The following is a 19,862-nucleotide window of genomic DNA, read 5'->3' on the forward strand; positions in this document are numbered from 1 at the left end:
GCATGTACCAATGCCATCTCACTAGTCTAAGTGATCAATTTCAGTTCACAATTGATGGCTCTGATAGGTCTAAGAGTCAAAGGGTCATTCTCAAATTTTTATTATAGACCAGAGGAGAAAATGCCACATTTGACTTAACGTAAATTTTGGAAACAAATAATTTTCTATCATTCTTTTTTAAGATTCATTTATTTAAAAGAGTTACACACAGAGAGAAGTAGAAGGAGGGAGGGAGGGAAAGAGAGAGAGTGAGGAGAGAAGAGAGTCTTCCATCCTTTGGTTCACTCCCCAGTTGGCTGCAACAGTCAGAGCTGTGCTGATCTGAAGCCAGGAGCTTCTTCCCTGTCTCCCACGTGGGTGCAGGGGCCCAAGGACTGGGGCCATCTTCCGTGGCTTTCACAGGCCATAGCAGTGCTGGATTGGAAGTGGAGCAGCAGGGACTCGAACTGGTGCCCATATGGGATGCAGGCACTGCAGGCAGCAGCTTCACCCAATACACCACAGTGCCGGCCCCCTCTATCATTCTTTATTGGTAATTCTGTTTTAAGTTATTTTGAAAAATTTATTTAATCCACAAGAGTTTATCACCTTCCCACAGTCATGCTTCTCAATGTCCTACTCCATCATGGAGTAGAATGTGGCGTAGAGAAAAAGTAATTTCAACAAAAGTTAATTAGGAGAAATCACCTATTACACAGTCTGACCTCTTTGTCCCACCCAAAGGTGTCTGCAAGTAATTGGGCAAGTTCTCTGCTTAAAGTCTTCTTGCACCAGAATTGTATGTGTTCATATATAAGATGAAATCTTTCATGACTGCCCTACTTCTCGTGAAAGGAGACAAACAACTGAGAACAGGCCGACTCAATGTGTTGATATGGCATTTTCCTCGCTTTCACAACATCCCCAAGAAGGCAGAAGATGGAGAATTTTTCTTTTTTGCATCTGTGTGTGAACTTGATTGTTCTAAGTGGTGGTTGCATACCTTGAAAATGGAATAGAAGTTAAAAGGAAAAGCTTTTTTTTTTTTTTTTTTTTTTTTGCTTGACAAGTATTTGAAACCCCTTGAGGGGAGATTATGTTGTTGTTTTCATTATAGGATTGCTTGAACTCCCTGTTTACCTTTCCCAGTGAGGCAAATGGTTCTTCGATTTCTGTGATGTTGCCAGCAGTCAGTGCATGGCCATCATTCAAGCTAGATATCAGAATTTTCACACTGGAGTCTCTTGAGTGTACAATTCCTGTTCCCCACACTATTTCCAGGTGTGATGTAGCCTCTGATTTCAACTTGGAAAATTACTGTTCTTGAACCAGGCATTAAAACCGTTTCATTTTTGGTGCCAGGAGCCACCTGTGGTCACATACTTGTTTTCCCCACACCTTTTCCTAGCACCTCTCTGGATCTTTCTTTGGCTTATCCTCTTCATTGTTCAAGGTGGCGTGGAGCCATAAAGGCAGCATATGTTCCGTCAGCACTACAGGCTGCTTTCACCGATTTATTTTTAACTTTCAGTCCTGTCTTAAGTAATTGCTCTGGAAAGAAGCTATTATCTAATTTTAAACTGTGCACATTTAACCTTTCAGCCACCATAACAAGTATTTATTTAAAACAATCAGAGTTGCTGCAAAATAGCATAATTTACATGTGTGGCTCACTGAACCAGGACCCTTTCTTCCTGGCTTTTCATATGTGCGTGTTGTGGCTTTTTTTGAGGCATTGTGAGACAGAGCACTCCCATCTGCTGATTCACTCCCCAGATGCCCTCAATGGCTGTGGCTGGGCCGGGCCAAGGCCAAAACCTGAAGCCGGAACTCAAGCCAGGTATCCTGTTTGGGTGGCAGGGAACAATCAGCTCTGTCTGCTGTGGTCTGCACTGTTGGGAGGCTGGGGTCAGAACCTGGAGTCAGGCATCAGACACAGGCACTTAGATCTGGGGTGCGGGCATCTTAACCTGGGTCTAAATCTCTAGGCTAAATGCCCCTGCTGTGACTTTTAGCCAATTTCCCTGCTTCTTAGTTTGCAAAGATACATATTTTTTTCAGTCCTGTTTCATGGTGGTCAGTTTGGTGTAATGATGTCTGAATAAATGCCAAACTCACTGGGTCTGAATTCCAGGTCCACACCTAAGCAGCTGTGTGATAGATGGCACGTTGCCTGACCTTCCGTGCCTTCTTCCTAAAACAGGGTAACCAGGCTAATGTTGCATTAGCACTACATCACAGCAGTCCTGGTTTCACTAGATTGTGAGCTCCACAGGATGAGGGATTTATCCTGTATAATTCTGTCTCTGCAGCACCTAGACCAGTGGATACCATGCAGGAGTGCCTAATAAACATGTACTAAAATCCCGCAAGATAATACCTGAAACACATGTAACATGATGCCGGGAGTCGAGTGGCAGTAGCCACACAAGGTGCCGAGCTGTTTTTTCTAAGCATCATTAAACCTCTTAACTGTTGGCCAATAGACTTAAAAGATGACAAATTTTATCTTTTAGAAGTCTTTTGCAGAAGAAATATTGATCCACCACTCAGCCATTCTATACTGACCTCAGATAACACTCCTTCAAATGAAATAGGTCTCTCTCCATTCAGTCTGCCGACGTGATTTCTGGGCTGGCTGCTAAGTAGGAATGAAGGAATGGAAATTTATTCTTATGCCCTGATGTGTGTTTAAATCTCTCTGTGGTATAAGATGACTTTTCTCCTTTTAATATTATCAGCAAGCCATGTTCAGGTTTTCTTTTCGGCCATTTGCTCTAATGCTGAGAAACAATCTGTGTGTCCTGAGTTGGCTTCTTTGCATTCTCTCTCAGCTGTCCTAAGTCATAGTTTAAGGCGCTTATCACTTTTCTCATTTCATGTTCCATATGGGCTTCCGTAGTGTTCGGGAGCGCTATGGAATCTTAGAGCTAAATAAAGGCATCTCATGATGAATAAATATTCTCAGTGAATAAAAAGCGAAGTGAGGTGTTTCTAGCTAGTTAGTGACAAAGGTAAGATGTGAAAGATTTCCTGACCCATGACTGACTTTGTGCCACCTCCCTTTAAAAAAATGATTCACAAGCAGCCAGAACCTAACCACGTAAAGACCATGTAGAGGTGGTTTGGTCATTCTGGTCCTCATCCGAGTCTGCAGGGATTGCCGTGCTGAAGTTTTAGGTCAAGAGTTGACAGCATTCTGTAAATGTAGACTTTCTTATTTAGCTCTGTCTCCCCTAATAGTCACATGCTGGCAGAGTTTTTGGCTCTCTTAAGCATCTTGTAGGACTTCTAACAATTGGGTTCCATTTTATTCAGGATAAGTTTTATAGTATATTTATTGCTTGTGGCGCATATACTGCATGAAAGTTTCCTTATGTAGTTAGAATAAGCCAATGTAATATTTGAGTGACTATTGTAGTGTATTTTATGTGATATAAAGATTCAATAGCATTTTCAGTTGTTGGCGATTTTCCCATCAGCCTTTCTGTTTTTTACGTTACTATCTATTTTTCACTTTTATTCATGTTAGGAGGTTAAAATGCGTAAATATCTGTTAATACTGTAAAATGTATTTTCATTTTACTCACAGCCATAAATTTTTGAAAGATATGGGAGTTATGCATCCTGCAGTCTTGAAGCGGTTCAATACATAGTAATTTGCATGATTGTTTTAATCTCTAATCGTATCACTATACAACTCTTGTACAGCTGTTAAAAGAAGTCACAACATTCTTGAGGCAACAATCATAGATACAGCTGTCATGGGTTTAAAAAAGGTTTTAGGAAATAATTATATCTTCATTAAGTTTGAAGTGTTGAAAATCTACCACTGCAATTAAATGCACTGCAAATTTTCCTGAAGCTTTAAACTTTGGCCTCTGCTAGACAGAGCGTGGTCAGGGCACAGCAAGTCTGTGTGATGGGGCTGAGCCTCCTTGCTCAGTGACCGGCAGAAGCAGAGCCCCTGTCCAGAACAGAGGGCCGTCTAGGGAGCAGGTCAGAGGGAGACAGAAAACCTCCCTCTTAGGCCAAGTTCAGTAATTGATTAAGCACTTACCCAAATAAACAATGTTGTACTGAACACAAACTTACTCATCTTCCTTCTTAAACGATGACGCTGGGAAATGTGCCCACCAAAGGGCTAACATATTTAGCTCTACATCTCACTAACTATTCAGGATATTTGTAAAATACTGAAATAAACCATGCACGAAGCTGGCTGATGACACGAGGAAGCATCCATGTCTAAGTTTAAAGCTGCAGTGTTCACCGAGTCAGTAACTTTTGCGGTGACCTCTGGCAGCTCAGTAGAAAGGACTTTTCTTGTACATTGCTTTTTATTTTTAAATTTTCAATTTAGCACAGAAAAATTCCTAGTCATTCTTTTCCTCTGCTCCTTTCGCTGGTGGGTCGTCATTGGTGAGTTCAGTTTGTGTTGCAGTTAAGGTGTTATGCTGGGGCTAATCTCTGTAAAACGCTAGCATTTGTTCTTTTTCCCTATCATCAATCTTTCACACTCATATCAAACCCCTAATGTATCAGCAGGTTTCCCAGAGCTACTGGGTAAAATTACCTTTGCTTTTGGTAAACTCTGAACCTTGAGCCGAGGTGTTTTCAGTCGCCCCCTGTGGATTCTGCGAAGGCTCTCTGCACATTCCTCACTGCCAGTCACTCGCTTTATGTCCTGAAACCAGGAGCTTGTGCAGGGCCCACTTATTATTCCAATTGTACCCACCTCCCTTCTGTAAATGGAGAGCGTGCACAGCTATTTCCAATCATTGCTGCCGCTTATGCAAACTACCAGTGACTGTGGCAGAACTCCCAAAGCTAGATACCTTGCATGTATTTGGCACGCTACAAAGTCTTTAAACCTGCTTATTTGTCTAAAAGTTTCTTTGCTGTCTGGCACAACAGAAATTGGCAGATTCATCTGTGTTCATAGTAGACACTACAAATAATTTGTCTCATTAATTTCATATCTTAATAGTTCACATTTAGAATTCCTATCCTCCTGTTGGCATACCCTCTTTTCACTTTCCTTCACCTCTGTAAGTTACTTCGCTTTCAGCCTTTCTGACGGACCGTCCTTAGTAAGAATGGATTCCGATAGGAGTGGGGTTTCTGGGATACCCAGTTCATGATGCATGCAAGCATCAGGCTGTTAACTTCATTCTTTTGGAAAACTGTCTTTGAGGAGAGTACTTTGATGACTGGTATGGCTCTTTGCTGCCTCTGACTAAAGACTCCTGATTCAGTACTGGGAGTCTTAGATTTACAGTAAATACCTGGAGAGGTTTGGAAAATTAACAGAAAAAGATTGCCCCTTTTTCTGTGTGTAGAGTGTGTTAGTATCTCCTGCCTGCAGTAAGATCCCTACCTATTGTTCTCAAACTTTGATTTTCTGTTTGTCTTTGAAAGCCTTAGGTTAATGATGACGAAATAATGGCCATATAAATTTGTAATTGAAGACACTCAGTTTGAAAGTCACTTAGATGTTTTACCCTTCAAAATACAGTGTATACGTGCATTTGTTTTGTCAGCATTAAGTCATAAAAACTTATTAGCACATCAAAACAAAAATCATCTAGAGGATCTTATCTATAAAAAGATGTCCATCATGGAAATAACCCATACAATTTTCCAGAGTTGTCAGTGCCTTACACATGATATTTTATATACAGAATCGGACATATTCTCTTCAGTGTGCAAGTCACTACAGCACCAAGTGTTAATGGTTATATCACTTATGATCTACAGAACCGTGACTATTTTCCATGAGACGCTTCTGTAAATGATAGTATGATTTATTAGTCAACCAAATTATTATGCTGTATAATACTATTTAACATATTTTGATTTTTGACTGTTTAGAATGGCCAGGCTTTTTTTTTTTTTAATGAAATAAATTCAATGCTAATCAGTTAGCTAGGTTTTCTTTTGAGAATTTTTTCTTTTAATTTTATTCCCTAGATTTTTCCTGGATTGATCAAAAGGGAACAGGAGTCTCATCCTGCACTCTCTTTTTAATGTAATATAGTTATTAATATGCTATTTCAGCATGGCGACCAAAGAGTAAAGTACAGAGTTTTGAGTATACTCAAAAACAATTTCCTGATCCTAATGAATTTTTCAATGACATTTTTAATCCAAAATGTTCTATTTCATTCCTTATCCTTCCTGCATCTTTATTTTTATACTCCTATTTATTATTTTGTAGTGGGTACACCTTATTACATGTCTCCAGAGAGAATACATGAAAATGGATACAACTTCAAATCTGACATCTGGTCTCTTGGCTGTCTACTATATGAGGTAGGTAGTGTTGATAAATTCCATCTATTGATGCATCTCTACTTACTGTATTTCCCCTATCCTTATAATGCACACTTATTTTTCTGGGTAATATTTAAGAATCAGCTTTCTACCTATGAAGAATTCATTGGGTTAATTATATTTATAATAAGCATTTAAATAACTGCTACCATCTTTCTATATATTTGTTCATCTAATGTGGTTTAAAATTATGTCTTTCTGATGTGAATTTTTTAGCTGTAAACTTTTATGTAAATATAATGCTTTTCTGCATATCATTTTTACATATTTGAACAGCTAGGGAAACTTGCTTAGTCCATTGTAGGAGAGGTATAATGAAATAGATTTGAAATATGAAAGTGTAGTAAGTATTTATCAATGTTTTGTTTCACATTCACATATCTAATTCAGCTTTAAGGATAGATAGTTTGATTACATATAATTTTTCTAGGTTATCACTGAATTTAGTTTCCATGAGTAATGGTTTGTATTGGTAGAGCTCTCTCTCCTGCTCTTATCAAAGGAAGATGAAATCATATAGGTAGGTCCTCTGGAAAGATTACACTGCAGTGACTTAATAGGCAGAAGAAAGCCTGCGACTGACACTCTTTACAGCCATGTTATAGAGCAGTGGTTTAATCAAACTATCTCACTCTATGGTAACTTCTGTAATTTTTTAATTGAATGGTAAAAACGAATGTAGACTTTGAGGCAAAGCAGTTAATTAAAAACTACCACTAACTAGGTTTTGGTAAAGTGAAGAAACAGAAAACAGAAAATCATTTCCATTTCTTAGTGTATATGAAGGAAATGTGAAGTAGATGGGTAGAAACCAATGTGTTTCTTGCTTTGTATTTCATGTCATGTCCTCTTAAGTGTGTGATGTGGTCTTTATTTTAATTGTACCACCATTGCTTGCAAGTGGAGCTGCAGGAGGTGGTTTTTTGTTTTTTTAAATGTATGTTAAGATCTTTCATTGTGATTACAATTCCAACTTCCTTTAGACGACCCGAAGTTATTAATTTTATTTTTCCTACTCAAGTAACCAATGGCTAAAGTGAAAAGATTTTTAAATGTTCTCAAGTAAACCAGTTTTTAATAAAAATATGAATTAATGATGTAACATGATAACATCTTTATGTATGCACATGGGATTATAAGAGATTTATAATAGTCTGTTAATAATTTGGTACATTGTTGAAAAGAAATGGTTTTATATTAGGTTACTATAATGTTTAAAAATTAGCCACTTTGTACATTTAAAATCTTTATATGTGTTTAGGTCCCTTAGATTGCTTCAGGCCCTAGGCTAATACTATCAAAGCAACATTTTCCCTTTAAGCACCTATAAGTAAACGGCGAATTGGTTTCCAATAATGAGATTAAATTTAGTAACAAAGAAAGTTCAGTTGGGGTAATAAGTGTTTCAGGGAAAAGTTTGTGTAGTTATTTAGAGCTAGCGATCTCCTGTCAAAACTGAAATCATTTCTACATTCTGAATTGGCCTTTGAGAGTGTCTCATTTTTAGGTGTGCTTAAAGTAATCACCAAAATAAAAAGTATTTCTTTGGACACTCCTACATCCAAGAATCATGTGTGCTGTGGATGATTTCCAGTTAAAGTGTTTACCGTGCCAGTGTTAATGTTCAGCTCAATATATTTTTTCCGTTCCTCCCTGCAAGACTTTTGGAAGAACTAGAAATTTTCTAAAGATTTAATTTACCTTTATGTGCTCTCTCCTTTCACTGATGTTTGAGTACAGTGTTCATAGAATACCCAGCAATTTAGCTTTTAAAACTTGGCCCTAGCAGCACGCAGAGATTTTATGTTGCAGCCCACTAAGAAATTATTATTACCAATGGAAGAATAGGAAGCCTTTTCTGAAAATGCATTTTTTAAACTCAGAAGATTAGACTTTCAAATATTCCTGAAACCTCAAAAAAAAAAAAAGTCCCTATCAGTACAGTTTTAATTGATATGCAACAAAGTAGACTTTACTAATTAAAATCAAGATGCTGTGCTTTTGCTACACGGACCTTTACATGGAAAAGTAGGTTTTACACATTTCCTTTATTGTTCCGCGCAGCAATTGCATCCTTACAGGGTTGTAGGTTGGTGGCTTACAGTTCAAAAAAAGAGAGAGCTGCCACCAGCCCCGAAGACAGACAGTGGGCTTCCGTCCCTCCGACACCCCCAGAATACTAATAAGGAAAGTCAGACCCTGGAGGTCAGGGAGCAAGTCAATCATTCTAGCGATCGTCTCAGTGTGGAGGATCAAATTAGCCTGAAAAATTCAGCTGCTGGGAGGAGAGGGCGAGCAGCTGTCAGGGGCAGCATCGAGATGCACTAATGAACCAGATGAATAGTGCAAAAGCCTGAAAATAAAAACAGGACAGTTGACATTTTTCATCTGTCAAAGCAGGAGATGCATGAAAATATACTATTCCTGTTTAACTCCTTAGGGGACATTCAGATGATTTTTTTTTTTTTTTTGTTAACACTCTGCAGTATTGAGACAAAAGTACTGTAATGAACTCACAGCATAAGAGAATTCATATATATGTAGCATTTTCTTAAGGCTCTGCAAACAGAGATCACGCTTTTTATATAGTGTATTTTTAAAGATGGCATTTTAAAGTATTTATTGTATCAGAATGCTTCCTTGCATTTTAAACAAAAACATGGTTATCATGGTTCCTTTTCTGGAAATTCCCTCTCAGGTGGAGTGCTTTATTTGTTTGGGAACAAATTGTGTTTGCTTTTTTTCTTGGACGTGTGGAGCAACTCTGTTCCTGAGGTTGTTCTGTGTAGGTGCATTTGGGTTTCCTGTAATGCAAACGCCTGGGTAAAAATCAGTCTGCTCCTTCCCAGGTTGCATTTCCACTGCCAGCCCCTCCCGGGCAAGGCTCTGAAGGAGTTAACGCCCTGCGTGGTGCGCAGAGGCAGATGAGAGCCATTTTCAGCTTGTCCTGTCCCCACTGACACTCACTGAGTAGCACAGCATGGACGAGCGTGTTTCACACACACGCTGCCTGTCTGGGGAATGTACACATTGTCCTTCCAAAATCAAACTTATTAGCACATGTAGAAAAGGGTGACTGACTTTGGGGCAGCCTGGCACTCCGTGTTGTATTCTTGCTGCTGCGGTTCAAAGATTTAGAAGGTTTTGAACAGGATACGAACATTTAAATTGAATTTTTAGTTTGTAACCCTGCTTACTGCAGTACTCTCTTGCACTTTAAATGTCAAGTGAGAACCTTGTCTTAAAATAAATTTAAATTCAATAATGTCTTTTTTAAAGTTGCTCAGCTTTTGAGTTATGTTCTGCACAGTTATATCTCATTTGGAAGCCTTGAGTTACACCCATGATTTGTAGAGGTTTTACAACACATTCACTGCTTTTGAGACATTATCAAAAGAAAAGAAGGTCTAATTCATTTTAAGGTGTTTGGGGATCGGTTATAATATGCAAATGGAAAAGACTGTTTTTTTCTCAGAACCTTTCCCTACAGAAGCTGTTATGCAAAATAAAAATGCTGTGCATTCTATTCCCTAAACCATTACCAGATTGTAATTCAGTTTTAGTTGTGGTCTCCTGTTTGCTGTATTGTGCCCTTTGCTGGCTGAGCTGTGCCTTCGCATGTCTGTTTCATCATGAGATATGCTTGTCATTCTATGACATTATTTACATCATGTTTACAGAGTTTTTAAGTCAATCTATTCTTCGTATTGTTTTACTGTTTACTAAGAAATATGCTAACTATTTCTCTTCTAGGGGATTTTAAAGCACTGAAAAAATTTAACCAAAGTTGATGATATTTAGCACTTAATACAGAATTCTCAGAAAGGAATATTCGTCATCATCCACATGCGCAGATAACTATTTAATGCATTTGTGATTATTGTCTGCCCCAGTGTAATGTGCTTGAGGAAATCAACTGTAAAGTTGCCCTGTAACTATATCCATTTCATTGGGAGCGTTTTACAGATGGCTGCGCTACAGAGTCCTTTCTATGGTGACAAAATGAACTTATACTCACTGTGTAAGAAGATAGAACAGTGCGACTACCCACCTCTGCCTTCAGATCACTACTCAGAAGAAGTAAGTCATTTTCTGTTCCCATCTTTGGCTCTTGTTCCTTTTGCTGATGTTTGTTTGTATTTTATTAAGAACTTTTACTTTGTCCAAACATACCAGTGGATAGTGCAGGCAGCAGAAATAGCACTTTTCTTTGTGTTTTCATTCTGTTGGAGACTTGGTGTTCAGAGCTGACTGCAGTTCCTAATGTGGAGAAGAACACAACACAGCATGTGCTGTGAAATTGGCCACTTCCCAGGTGTGATGAGAATAGTAGCTGACTTTTCAGAGTGCTGAATGCAACAGGGGCAGAATCTAATGCTCACGCTCAGACTCTGCGTAGCCAGTATGTCTGCTAGCCCCTCACTCTCCTCTCGGACCAGCAGCAACAGAATAGAAATTATAACTGTGCTGGCAGAGGGCCCTCCTTTCCACATTGTCCCCAAATTGAAACATTAGCCACATGTTTCTGAACCTGGTTCATTAAGCTTTCTCTTCCCTCCTTTGACAGCACCTGTCCTGTCACTACCTTGCTGCTACAGTCAAAGTTCCTTTGGGGAAATATTTTGAAGTTATTGTAGAAGTGTTAAAAATTATATCAGGACTGAAATTTTTCCAAGATTTTACCTCATTAAGATCAGAACCTGAATCCTTGCTTGCTTTGGTAACCTGTTGAAGCGAGTTGTTTTGGCTCTACCCAATACCTAGTTTTCACTGAAGAAAATGTCTCCCATTTTGGCCTAATGCATCATGATTTTACCCATGTTTAAGGACAAGGTGTGCAGAAGCGCAGTGTCTCGGGTCAACTGAGATGTGTTCAGAAAAGCTCTTTTTGGAATGCTCATCAGGGTCTACTCGGAGAAAACATTATCTTGAGTCAGGACATCTTCTCATGAGCAACAGACTTTTTTTTTTGTGGCCCAAGAAAATGAACAGGAACAAAGGAAAAATAGAAAACAATTACAGTGTTCACTTATTAGGTAATCCTGTCGGTCTTTCTATTGTGAAATGAACAGCATTCAGTCAGTATTACATAAGGAGATTTGAGATCATGAAACAGAAATAAATATCTCTAAAGAATGACCATATGTAAAGCATTTGTGTTTCCAGAATGTAATAAGGACTTTTTCTTCTGGTAGTTTTGAAACAGATAATCAATGATGTCTTTTAGCTTCATAGCATTTGTATTCAGGTAATTAGAATCAACTCTTAGAAGGCAGCGATGAAAACTTAGAAGTATTATCTTCATTTGATGTTAATGCTATTATGTTAGCCATTTTTAATTACTATTTTGGGTATGGAATATAAATATGGCATTTCACAAAACCAACTTCAGAACTATAGGCCTGGAAATACAGTAGGGTGTGAACAATAATGCAAAATGATAGCAAGAATGTCAGGGGCCTTTCTTTGTTGTGTCATTCATGCTGTCTTCTTTTTTCCATGAAGCGCATGAATATTTCACATATCTGCATCCTCATCCCCTATTCTTCTTGACTAATTTTCAGACTGTCTGAATTTGCATTTCACATGGTAGCTGATTAGGAGATGCGAGTGCGGCAGCGAAACCTCAGCAGGCGGTTACCATGGTGACCTTCAGCAGGATTTTAATGATGATACCACTAGTGGTTCGTTGAAGTCCGCCTGCCTGCAGGGCTACTTCACTGCAGCTAAGTGTGAAGTTGGATATGCGGATTCTCAGCCAAGGGGCAAATATCAAAGTCTGGCCCAGATAGAAGGTCTTGGAGTTGGGAAGGGAAAATAGATTCCACTTCTTACTTCCCTCCATATAGTTACCAGTTTTGAGAAGAGCTATAAAGCAAAACACATTATTTGGTGTACTTTCCAAAAAAGAGCACAATTCCTCATTTTGATAAAAATCTGTTGTCATGCTCTGATGAAATAGAAGGCCATACCATCTGGGTAAATATGGAAAATAATTCCTACTAAAGAAATGAATATAAAAATATGCAGACTGTATCACAATGCTACTTTAATCTGTTCAGTTATGTAGAAGAGTTCTCAGAACAAGAGCTTTGAAATGCAGATGTGCTAATAAATATTTTTTCTCCTTAATAAGAACTCAGTTTGTTTCTAAAATAATTATTCTAGAAGTAGTGGTTACAAAAGAAGAAAAGGACAGATTTGGTGCTGCCATAATGATATCTTAAATATGTCTTTATAAAGAAGGCTCTTTAGATCTTTCAAAAATCCAAGTTGCCATTTAATTTCGGTGTGGCAAAATTTAATTAAAAGACCAGTTCATTAAGTGTCAGTTTTATAGCCCCAAACAGTCACAGGTTCTGTAACTGAAAATAAAAATTGTAAGCAAATTAACTTGCTAAATGTGTACTTGAGAGCCAACCAAATTTACTTGACTGCTACTAAATTTTCAAGGCTACTGCCCAAAGAAGATTGAAGGGAACATGTCACGAGAGGACTGCCTATCCCTGTCTCGGAGCCCTGACTGATGGGTTTCCTAAGGGACCTGAGATAGAGTCATTCCATTTAGAAGGACTTGCAGTCTCAAACCTTGAGATTTTTTTTCTTTATTTTCCTACACTATATTCTAAAGCTCAAGTACTGTTAAAGCATAAAAACCAAAACATTTCCCTTTGTAAAAATAAGCCTCTGTGTCAAATCTTTCCTTTTGGATTATGCTAGCTATTATATATGACTAGCATTCAGGTCTGAAATTTAGCTGTGCATGAATGAATGATACGAGGAGATGTATATTAGTGGACTTACTGAAATACTTGTTTGACAATTTTTCATGGTGCCCAGTATTCTTTCCTATTTTTTTAGTAAAGAGCTCACTACATATCCCTGGGAATTACAGTATTTAACAAAAGTCATGGGTTGAAAAAAAGATTTTCCCTTATTTGTATCTCAAATTAAATTTGTTATTACTGTTAACAGTAAATGTTCAATAAACATTTGCTTATGTACAAGAAATTATGATTCAAAATGCCCTTCATAGTATGCCCTGGGTTTATCCCTCACGTTACTTATCAAGCGACCCTCCAAGCTCTACCAGCGCCAGTTCTACCAGAAGTTCAATTTTTTTTATGGACAAGTTTAACAGAAACACTCGTTCTCTTGCTTCTGCACATAGCTTGGACATCATCTACAGACAGTTTCCCTGCCCCCGCCCCCAGCCTGCCCTAGGTCCCAGGTCCTTGTAGCTACTTCTTCAGCTACTTCTTTGCATGTGGCCTCTCCCGCCAGACTGCCAGGCACCGCCCCCTGAGGAGTGCTAACTCTGTTGCTTCTCTGTCTCTTGGACCTGATGCATTCCAAAAGGTTTGAAGGAAGGAATAAAGTTTTTTTTTTAAGATTTATTTTTATTTATTTGAAAGACAGAGTTACAGAGAGAGGTAGAGACAGAGAGAGAGGTCTTCCATCCGCTGGTTCACTCCCCAGATGGCCGCAACAGCTGGAGCTGAGCTGATCCGAAGCCAGGAGCTTCTTCTGGGTCTCCCACCTGGGTGCAAGGGCCCAAGGACTTGGGCCATTTTCTACTGCTTTCCCAGGCCATAGCAGAGAGCTGCATGGGAAGTGGAGCAGCAGGGACTAGAACTGGTGCCCATGTGGGATGCCGGCGCTGCAGGCTGGGACTTTAACCCACTGCACCATCCCCTAAAAGAGTAAATTTGAAAACAGAATGAATGAACCAATAAATGCGAATTGAATTAGTGAAACTGCTCCAAAGAATTCTCCTACTCTAAAGATAGACATTTGGTTCGAGTTTTCCTTTATTACTGTCCTGTAAGGTTTTAAAATTCTTTTACATAGCACCATAATCTCTGATTATGTTTATTTAGCAGTCATTTTAAGTTTATTATAAATAAGACTTTTGAAAGGTACAGCATTTGTTGTATCTTCTAATTATGTTTTTGGAAATATGCTGGTTTAATAAGTCTTACTGCTGCTTTTCATAGATGAAGCAGCCAAAATGTGATTTTGGGATCATAATTATTAACCCTGTTTTCAGTATATTATTTAAAATCTCCTTTGCTTTTTATTACATTTGTTTTGCAACATTATCCCTCCATTTCATACATAGAGAAATATTTGTTATATAAGGCGACTGATGAGATTATTTCTCAGCTGAACAAAAAATATGCTTTAAATGTCAACTTGAAAGATCAGATCCAATCAAAAAGCTAATAGACAATAAAAGAAATCTCAAACTTTTGCCTCATAAGTAGTAGTGAACCTATATTTTGGCTTACCTTTCTGTTTGTATTTTCCTTTCTAACTTGTGGGTGTCCCCTTCCTCCAATTTTGCCATTCAAGTTAGCGAAATCAAAGGCACATGGCAGGGATCTTTGGTGGTCTTTTTTACCTTTTGTGGGCTGGTTGAGTGGTGCATTCTGGTTTCACTCAGATGTGCACAGATTTCCAGCATCATTTTCATAAGTGACAAGAAGAGTCTTGATTTCATAGAGAATATAAAATCTAATACAGGATCCAAAAGTCAGTTTTCATATGGTTGATTACGAGTTTTTAACTGAACTAAACTGATTTCAACTTTTTGAATCTCTATTTTCTGTCTCACGACTTTCCCAAGAAAGAAGGACCATAGCATTATTCCCATTTTAGAGATGGGCAAATAGAGGTCTAGAAGTATTTAGAGCAAACACAAGACTTCAAGCTGCCTCCATTTTGCAGGATTCCCCCTGCTTGTGCTATGGGGACACACAGCCGTAACCAAACTCTCGGCTATCTTATGAGTGAGCATTTCATAATTTTTACCCTTAGCATTCTTCATTTTTCTCTTCTCTATCCTTACTCACTCACCATGTTTATCTGGAATTTTATTAGCATGTGGAAGGCAGAGGAACTATTGGGCATTTGTACAGGACATGCTTAGGATTCTGGATACCTCACAGGCCATGCAACATTGAGAGGAAGGAGTGAGGAAACTGGGCAGGATAGAGGAATTATTTTTATATACTAGAAGATGTAAAAACTACTGTATGTATCTCAAGATAACATGGGTTGACTCATAATGTGAGAATACTTCAAAAAGGTAACAGAAAAGTAAAGTTAAAACCTAAGTTTATAGTGGTGTAAATTTTGAAAGCCAGGGGTGGTTTTTCCATAATATGCATTTTCACGAACTTTCTGAAAAATCCCTAAAAAAAAAAAAAAAATTAGTTTATCATTAAATTAAAGCTTTAAAAATTATAACTCATTGACTTAAAGATATTTGAAAGCAGAGAAAGAGAGAGAGAAAAAGAAAGGGGGGGAGACAGAGAGGGGCGAGAGAGAGGGAGGAGAGAGGGGAAAAGAGACAGAGTAGGGAGAGAGACAGAGAGGAGAGAGATAGAGGGAGGTATCTGCATCCATTGGTCCACTCCCACTGACCACAGCAGTGGTTTGGGATGAGCCAGGAGCCTCACACTTGGGTCTCCCACGTGAGTGGCTGGGGCCCAGTACTTTGATCATTTTCTACTGGCTTTCAGGAACATTAGCAGGGAGCTGGATTGGAAGCAGATCAGCTGGGACTCAACACTGGTATTCCAACACGGGATGCCATCATTAACGCTGGCCTCCATAGCTGATTTTTAACATAGTATTTATAAATAATTTCTATGCTTAAATTCTGGATGTTAAAAGATGTTTAAGTGATAACAAAAAATACAGCCTTTGTAAATAAGAAGGGAAAAGATGAAAGCGTCAGGTAGAAGTTGAGTTTTCCATTTTTGAGGTTAAACTAAGGATAAAACTTTTCATTGGAGTACTCTAAATATTTTTGTTTTATAGTTACTGGATTCAGAAATTATGTAAGTTCCTTTGAGTTGTTACTGGAAATTAACCAATGTCACTTAGATTGGTATGAGAACATTCTTTCTAATGCATTGTCCCACAAATATCTAAATGATATCTAAATATCTAATATCTAAATAATATGTAAATGATATCTAATATCTAAATAATGCTTAACAGTAAACCTATTTGAATTTTTCTGTAGTCCCTGTTATATAACCAGATGCTAAGTGAGATAATATTTTACATTAAAATGAACATATGCAATGCTGATAAATTGTGCCATTATTTTTAAAATTAACAGCATCATATGTTACCTCAAACAATAACATTTGATTTTCCTTCCTACAGGTTCTTTAGGTTTGATATTCTTATGTATAATACTAGTTGGCCAACTTACTGAAAGTTGCCATATGCTATCTGATGTTTAAGCTTTGGATGTTCCATTTTTTTTTGTTTCAAAAATATATTTAAGCAGGCCCTGTGTTCACCTATGCTTCTGAAGTGACGCTAGGGACTTGCTCCTTGAAGACGTGAATCCAGAACGGAGCACTGTATTTCACGTATCCTGTGGGAGCCTATAAAACCATGTAACTTTCTGTAAGACTTTCACAGTTTTCAAAAGACACTGAATGATCTTCAGTTGTGAAATACAGACATTATGTTATTTTATTTCTGCCTAAGATTCTTTTCCCCTCTCTCGCCTCCCAAGTCAATCACTAGTGACACTTTGGTGTATAAGTTGGATACGCCTAATCATTTTGTATAAATAGTGAAAGCTCCAAAATACAGTGCACTTTAATGTATTAGACCCACTTTGGGGTGCTAAAACGTGTCCTTGGGTGGATGGAAATTGGTTTATCTGGGAGGCTGATAGAACATAATTGGTCTCAGAGGGATTAAAATGGGGGTGAAAAAGAAACAGTACCAATAGCACTAGTCCTTATTATTCTATTGAGAATTGTGTTAGTGACCTAAAGCTATAATGCACAAAGAGCCCTATTGTTATTACCTGTACGTGACTGAACTTGATCTGTAATTGGGTTCTCACCCCCACAACAATGACCGTCAACTCTCCCTTTTCTTTAGTACTTCTACTGGCAACCTATTTGCTTTGATATTTCTTTAGAAAAAAATAAATCAAAATATATTAATATTTTCCCTACTTTATTGAAATTCATTAATTTTCATTGGTTTATGACTTTATAATCCTCTTGAAATGCTACCAAGAGTACATTTTTACTGTTACTGTGCCTTTTCCCATGTAAGTGTTTTGTTGCTTTTCAAATTTCTCTGAAGCATCTGAATTAAAGTTTTCCTTTCTCTGATCTTGTAAAGGCTTTGCAGGTTCAGACCTTTAGTTTTACGTAACTTGTTAAAACAAGGCAAAATTCTTTTTAAAAAGCAACAAACAAGTAGGAGGTAATACATCTGAATTTTCTGAGAAATGAACCATGAAATGTTTATTTATTCGTTTATTTTTAGCAATATTACAATATCTACTGAGCTGGGAATTACTTCTACAATTTAAAATAAATGGAAAGCTACATCCCTGAGTTCAAGCTCAGAAGTTTTGTTTTTGAGCAAGTAACTGTCTAGCAATATTAGAAATTTAAACCTGTGTAGAATACAAATAAATTTCTCAGCATTATCTGAGCATGTGTTTTCCTTGACCATGCTTAACATAGCTTTTAGAGTCATCGCAAAATATTAGTTAAACATTAAAGATTTCTAAACTGATTTCTTTTCTTCCAGAAATCTACAGGAACATTTTAAAAGGTGTAAGACCAAAAGTGAGGGAAATCCTAAAAAGAAGTATCTTACTTCTTATGGTTTCTTGGTTTTTAACATCTCACTTTGTGAGAGAAAACGTAGAGGCATTCTTTATGTTTATCAGATCACTCTGTGTGATCATAATCTGAACTATGTGGATTGGTCCATGTGAAAAATCCAAGTGTGTTTTATTTGTTTGGAGGCAGTTACTGCCACTTTTCTGAATGAGTCAGATGAGGAATAACATTGAGATTGTTGCTCTTGTCATAATTCTAATGTGAACCTTTTTGTGTCACTTAAGTGTATTTTTTCATAGGGAAAGCAGGCCCAATTCTCATCAGTTTTGCAGAGTCCTACAGAAAACTTTGGTTTTGTTTTTTGTTTTTTGATCAGAATGGTATGAAATATGAAAGCAGATCCATTAGTTATAAACTAGAGGGACTGGTGTTAGAGCTACCATTCTTTGGAATACTATGGCTAGTGGCGCATTAAGCCTGTAATTGTAAAGTAAACTTAAACTATGCTTTATATTAAATATTTTAAAAAGAAAATCAATTAGGCTATCAGTCTATCCCTGACGACTTAGAAGGTCACCCCACCGTAGCACAGAGGTGACCATGAGGATATCCACAGACCCAGGGAGAATTTCCTGCTAGCAGAATAACACAGAATGTAAAAGCCTGGCCTCTGAAACTAGACCTCTTCAGTTCAAATCCAGGACCAGCCCTTTACTGCCTGTGTGACCTTAGGAATGTTCTGTAACATTCTAATGACAGTACCTTCTTCATAGAGCATGGATACTCAACAAGTTGAATCATGTGAAAATGCATAGTGGGTCATAAATAATAGCTTTCATGAGATGGTTTTCTCTCTGCTCTAGCACTGAAAGTAGCATTTGTTTCCAACACCAGTGTTATCTCAGAGAACAGATGTCTTTTGACCTGAAAGTGTGAATAAGTCCATGGAGCATTGCAGTCTAAGTCACATCACCTGTGACGTGTCCACCAGCTGCAGAAAGTGTACCCTGAGTCAGCCTGTCAAGTGCGGTTATCACCACGTACTGTTTGGCAAAGCCAGCGTTTTTTCCCCTCCTCTAATCTTCTCTCAATGTTGCTCCTGGTTCAAAACTACGTAGGTTGACTATTTTATCCTCCTATTCATTGTGACAAGGGCACAAATAATTCTACCATCTAAAATTGATATTACAGCTTTGTTATTTAGTCTGAAAAGAGACTGTAGAGCCATATGAATTTGCATTTTTAACCAGATTATTAAAAGCATAAAATTTAACCCATGGGTTTTTTGATCATAAAAATGAATGATTTATTGTGATTTTCCCCCCTTACCTACATCAAAAGACTGTAGGGTCTTAATCCACCCGAACGAGGATGGATTAGGTCCGAGGAAAGCAAAGTGCACCGCTCGCCCGTTCCCCAGCCTCCCCTGATCCCAGAGACAATTGTAACATTTCTATTTAAATTTACCTTTGGAACAGCCGATAGTTATCTCATAGATTTCAAAGAAAGTTAAGAATTCCCCTACTGAAACCCCCTACCCCCCATTTAGTTATTTTTAGTGATAAAGAGACAGAGATCTTTCATCTGCTGTGCACTCCCCAAATGCCCACAATAGCCAGGGCTGGGATAGGCTGAAACTAGGAGCCTAGCACTCAATATAGGCTTCCCACCTGGGTGACAGAGACCCAGGCTAGGGATCACCTGCCACCTCCCAGGATGCACATTAACAGGAAGCTGGAATAGCAGAGGTGGGACTCAAACCCAGACATTGCAAATGGGATGCTGGCATCGCAAGCAGCATCTTAGCTGCTGCAACAAATCCCTGCCCCTGTATTTACCTTGTGGCTCACTGCCTTAAGCCACTGCCTGCAGCGCCAGCATCCCATATAGGCACTGGTTCGAGCCCTCACTGATCCGTTTCTGACC

General features: G+C 38.2%; 1 protein-coding gene across 2 annotated transcripts in view; it reads left to right on the plus strand.

The window, feature by feature from the left end:
* The window catches only part of NEK7 (NIMA related kinase 7), a 153,345-nt gene that overhangs the window by 124,395 nt on the left and 9,088 nt on the right, over positions 1-19,862 (plus strand). For both annotated transcript variants that reach the window (XM_062211552.1, XM_062211553.1), the window contains exons 8-9: positions 6,200-6,294; positions 10,282-10,395. In XM_062211552.1, the coding sequence (XP_062067536.1) occupies positions 6,200-6,294; positions 10,282-10,395 (209 nt within the window). The remainder of the gene's footprint in view (positions 1-6,199; positions 6,295-10,281; positions 10,396-19,862) is intronic.

This window comes from Lepus europaeus, chromosome 14, assembly GCF_033115175.1.
Source record: "Lepus europaeus isolate LE1 chromosome 14, mLepTim1.pri, whole genome shotgun sequence".
Taxonomy (NCBI): Eukaryota; Metazoa; Chordata; class Mammalia; order Lagomorpha; family Leporidae; genus Lepus; species Lepus europaeus.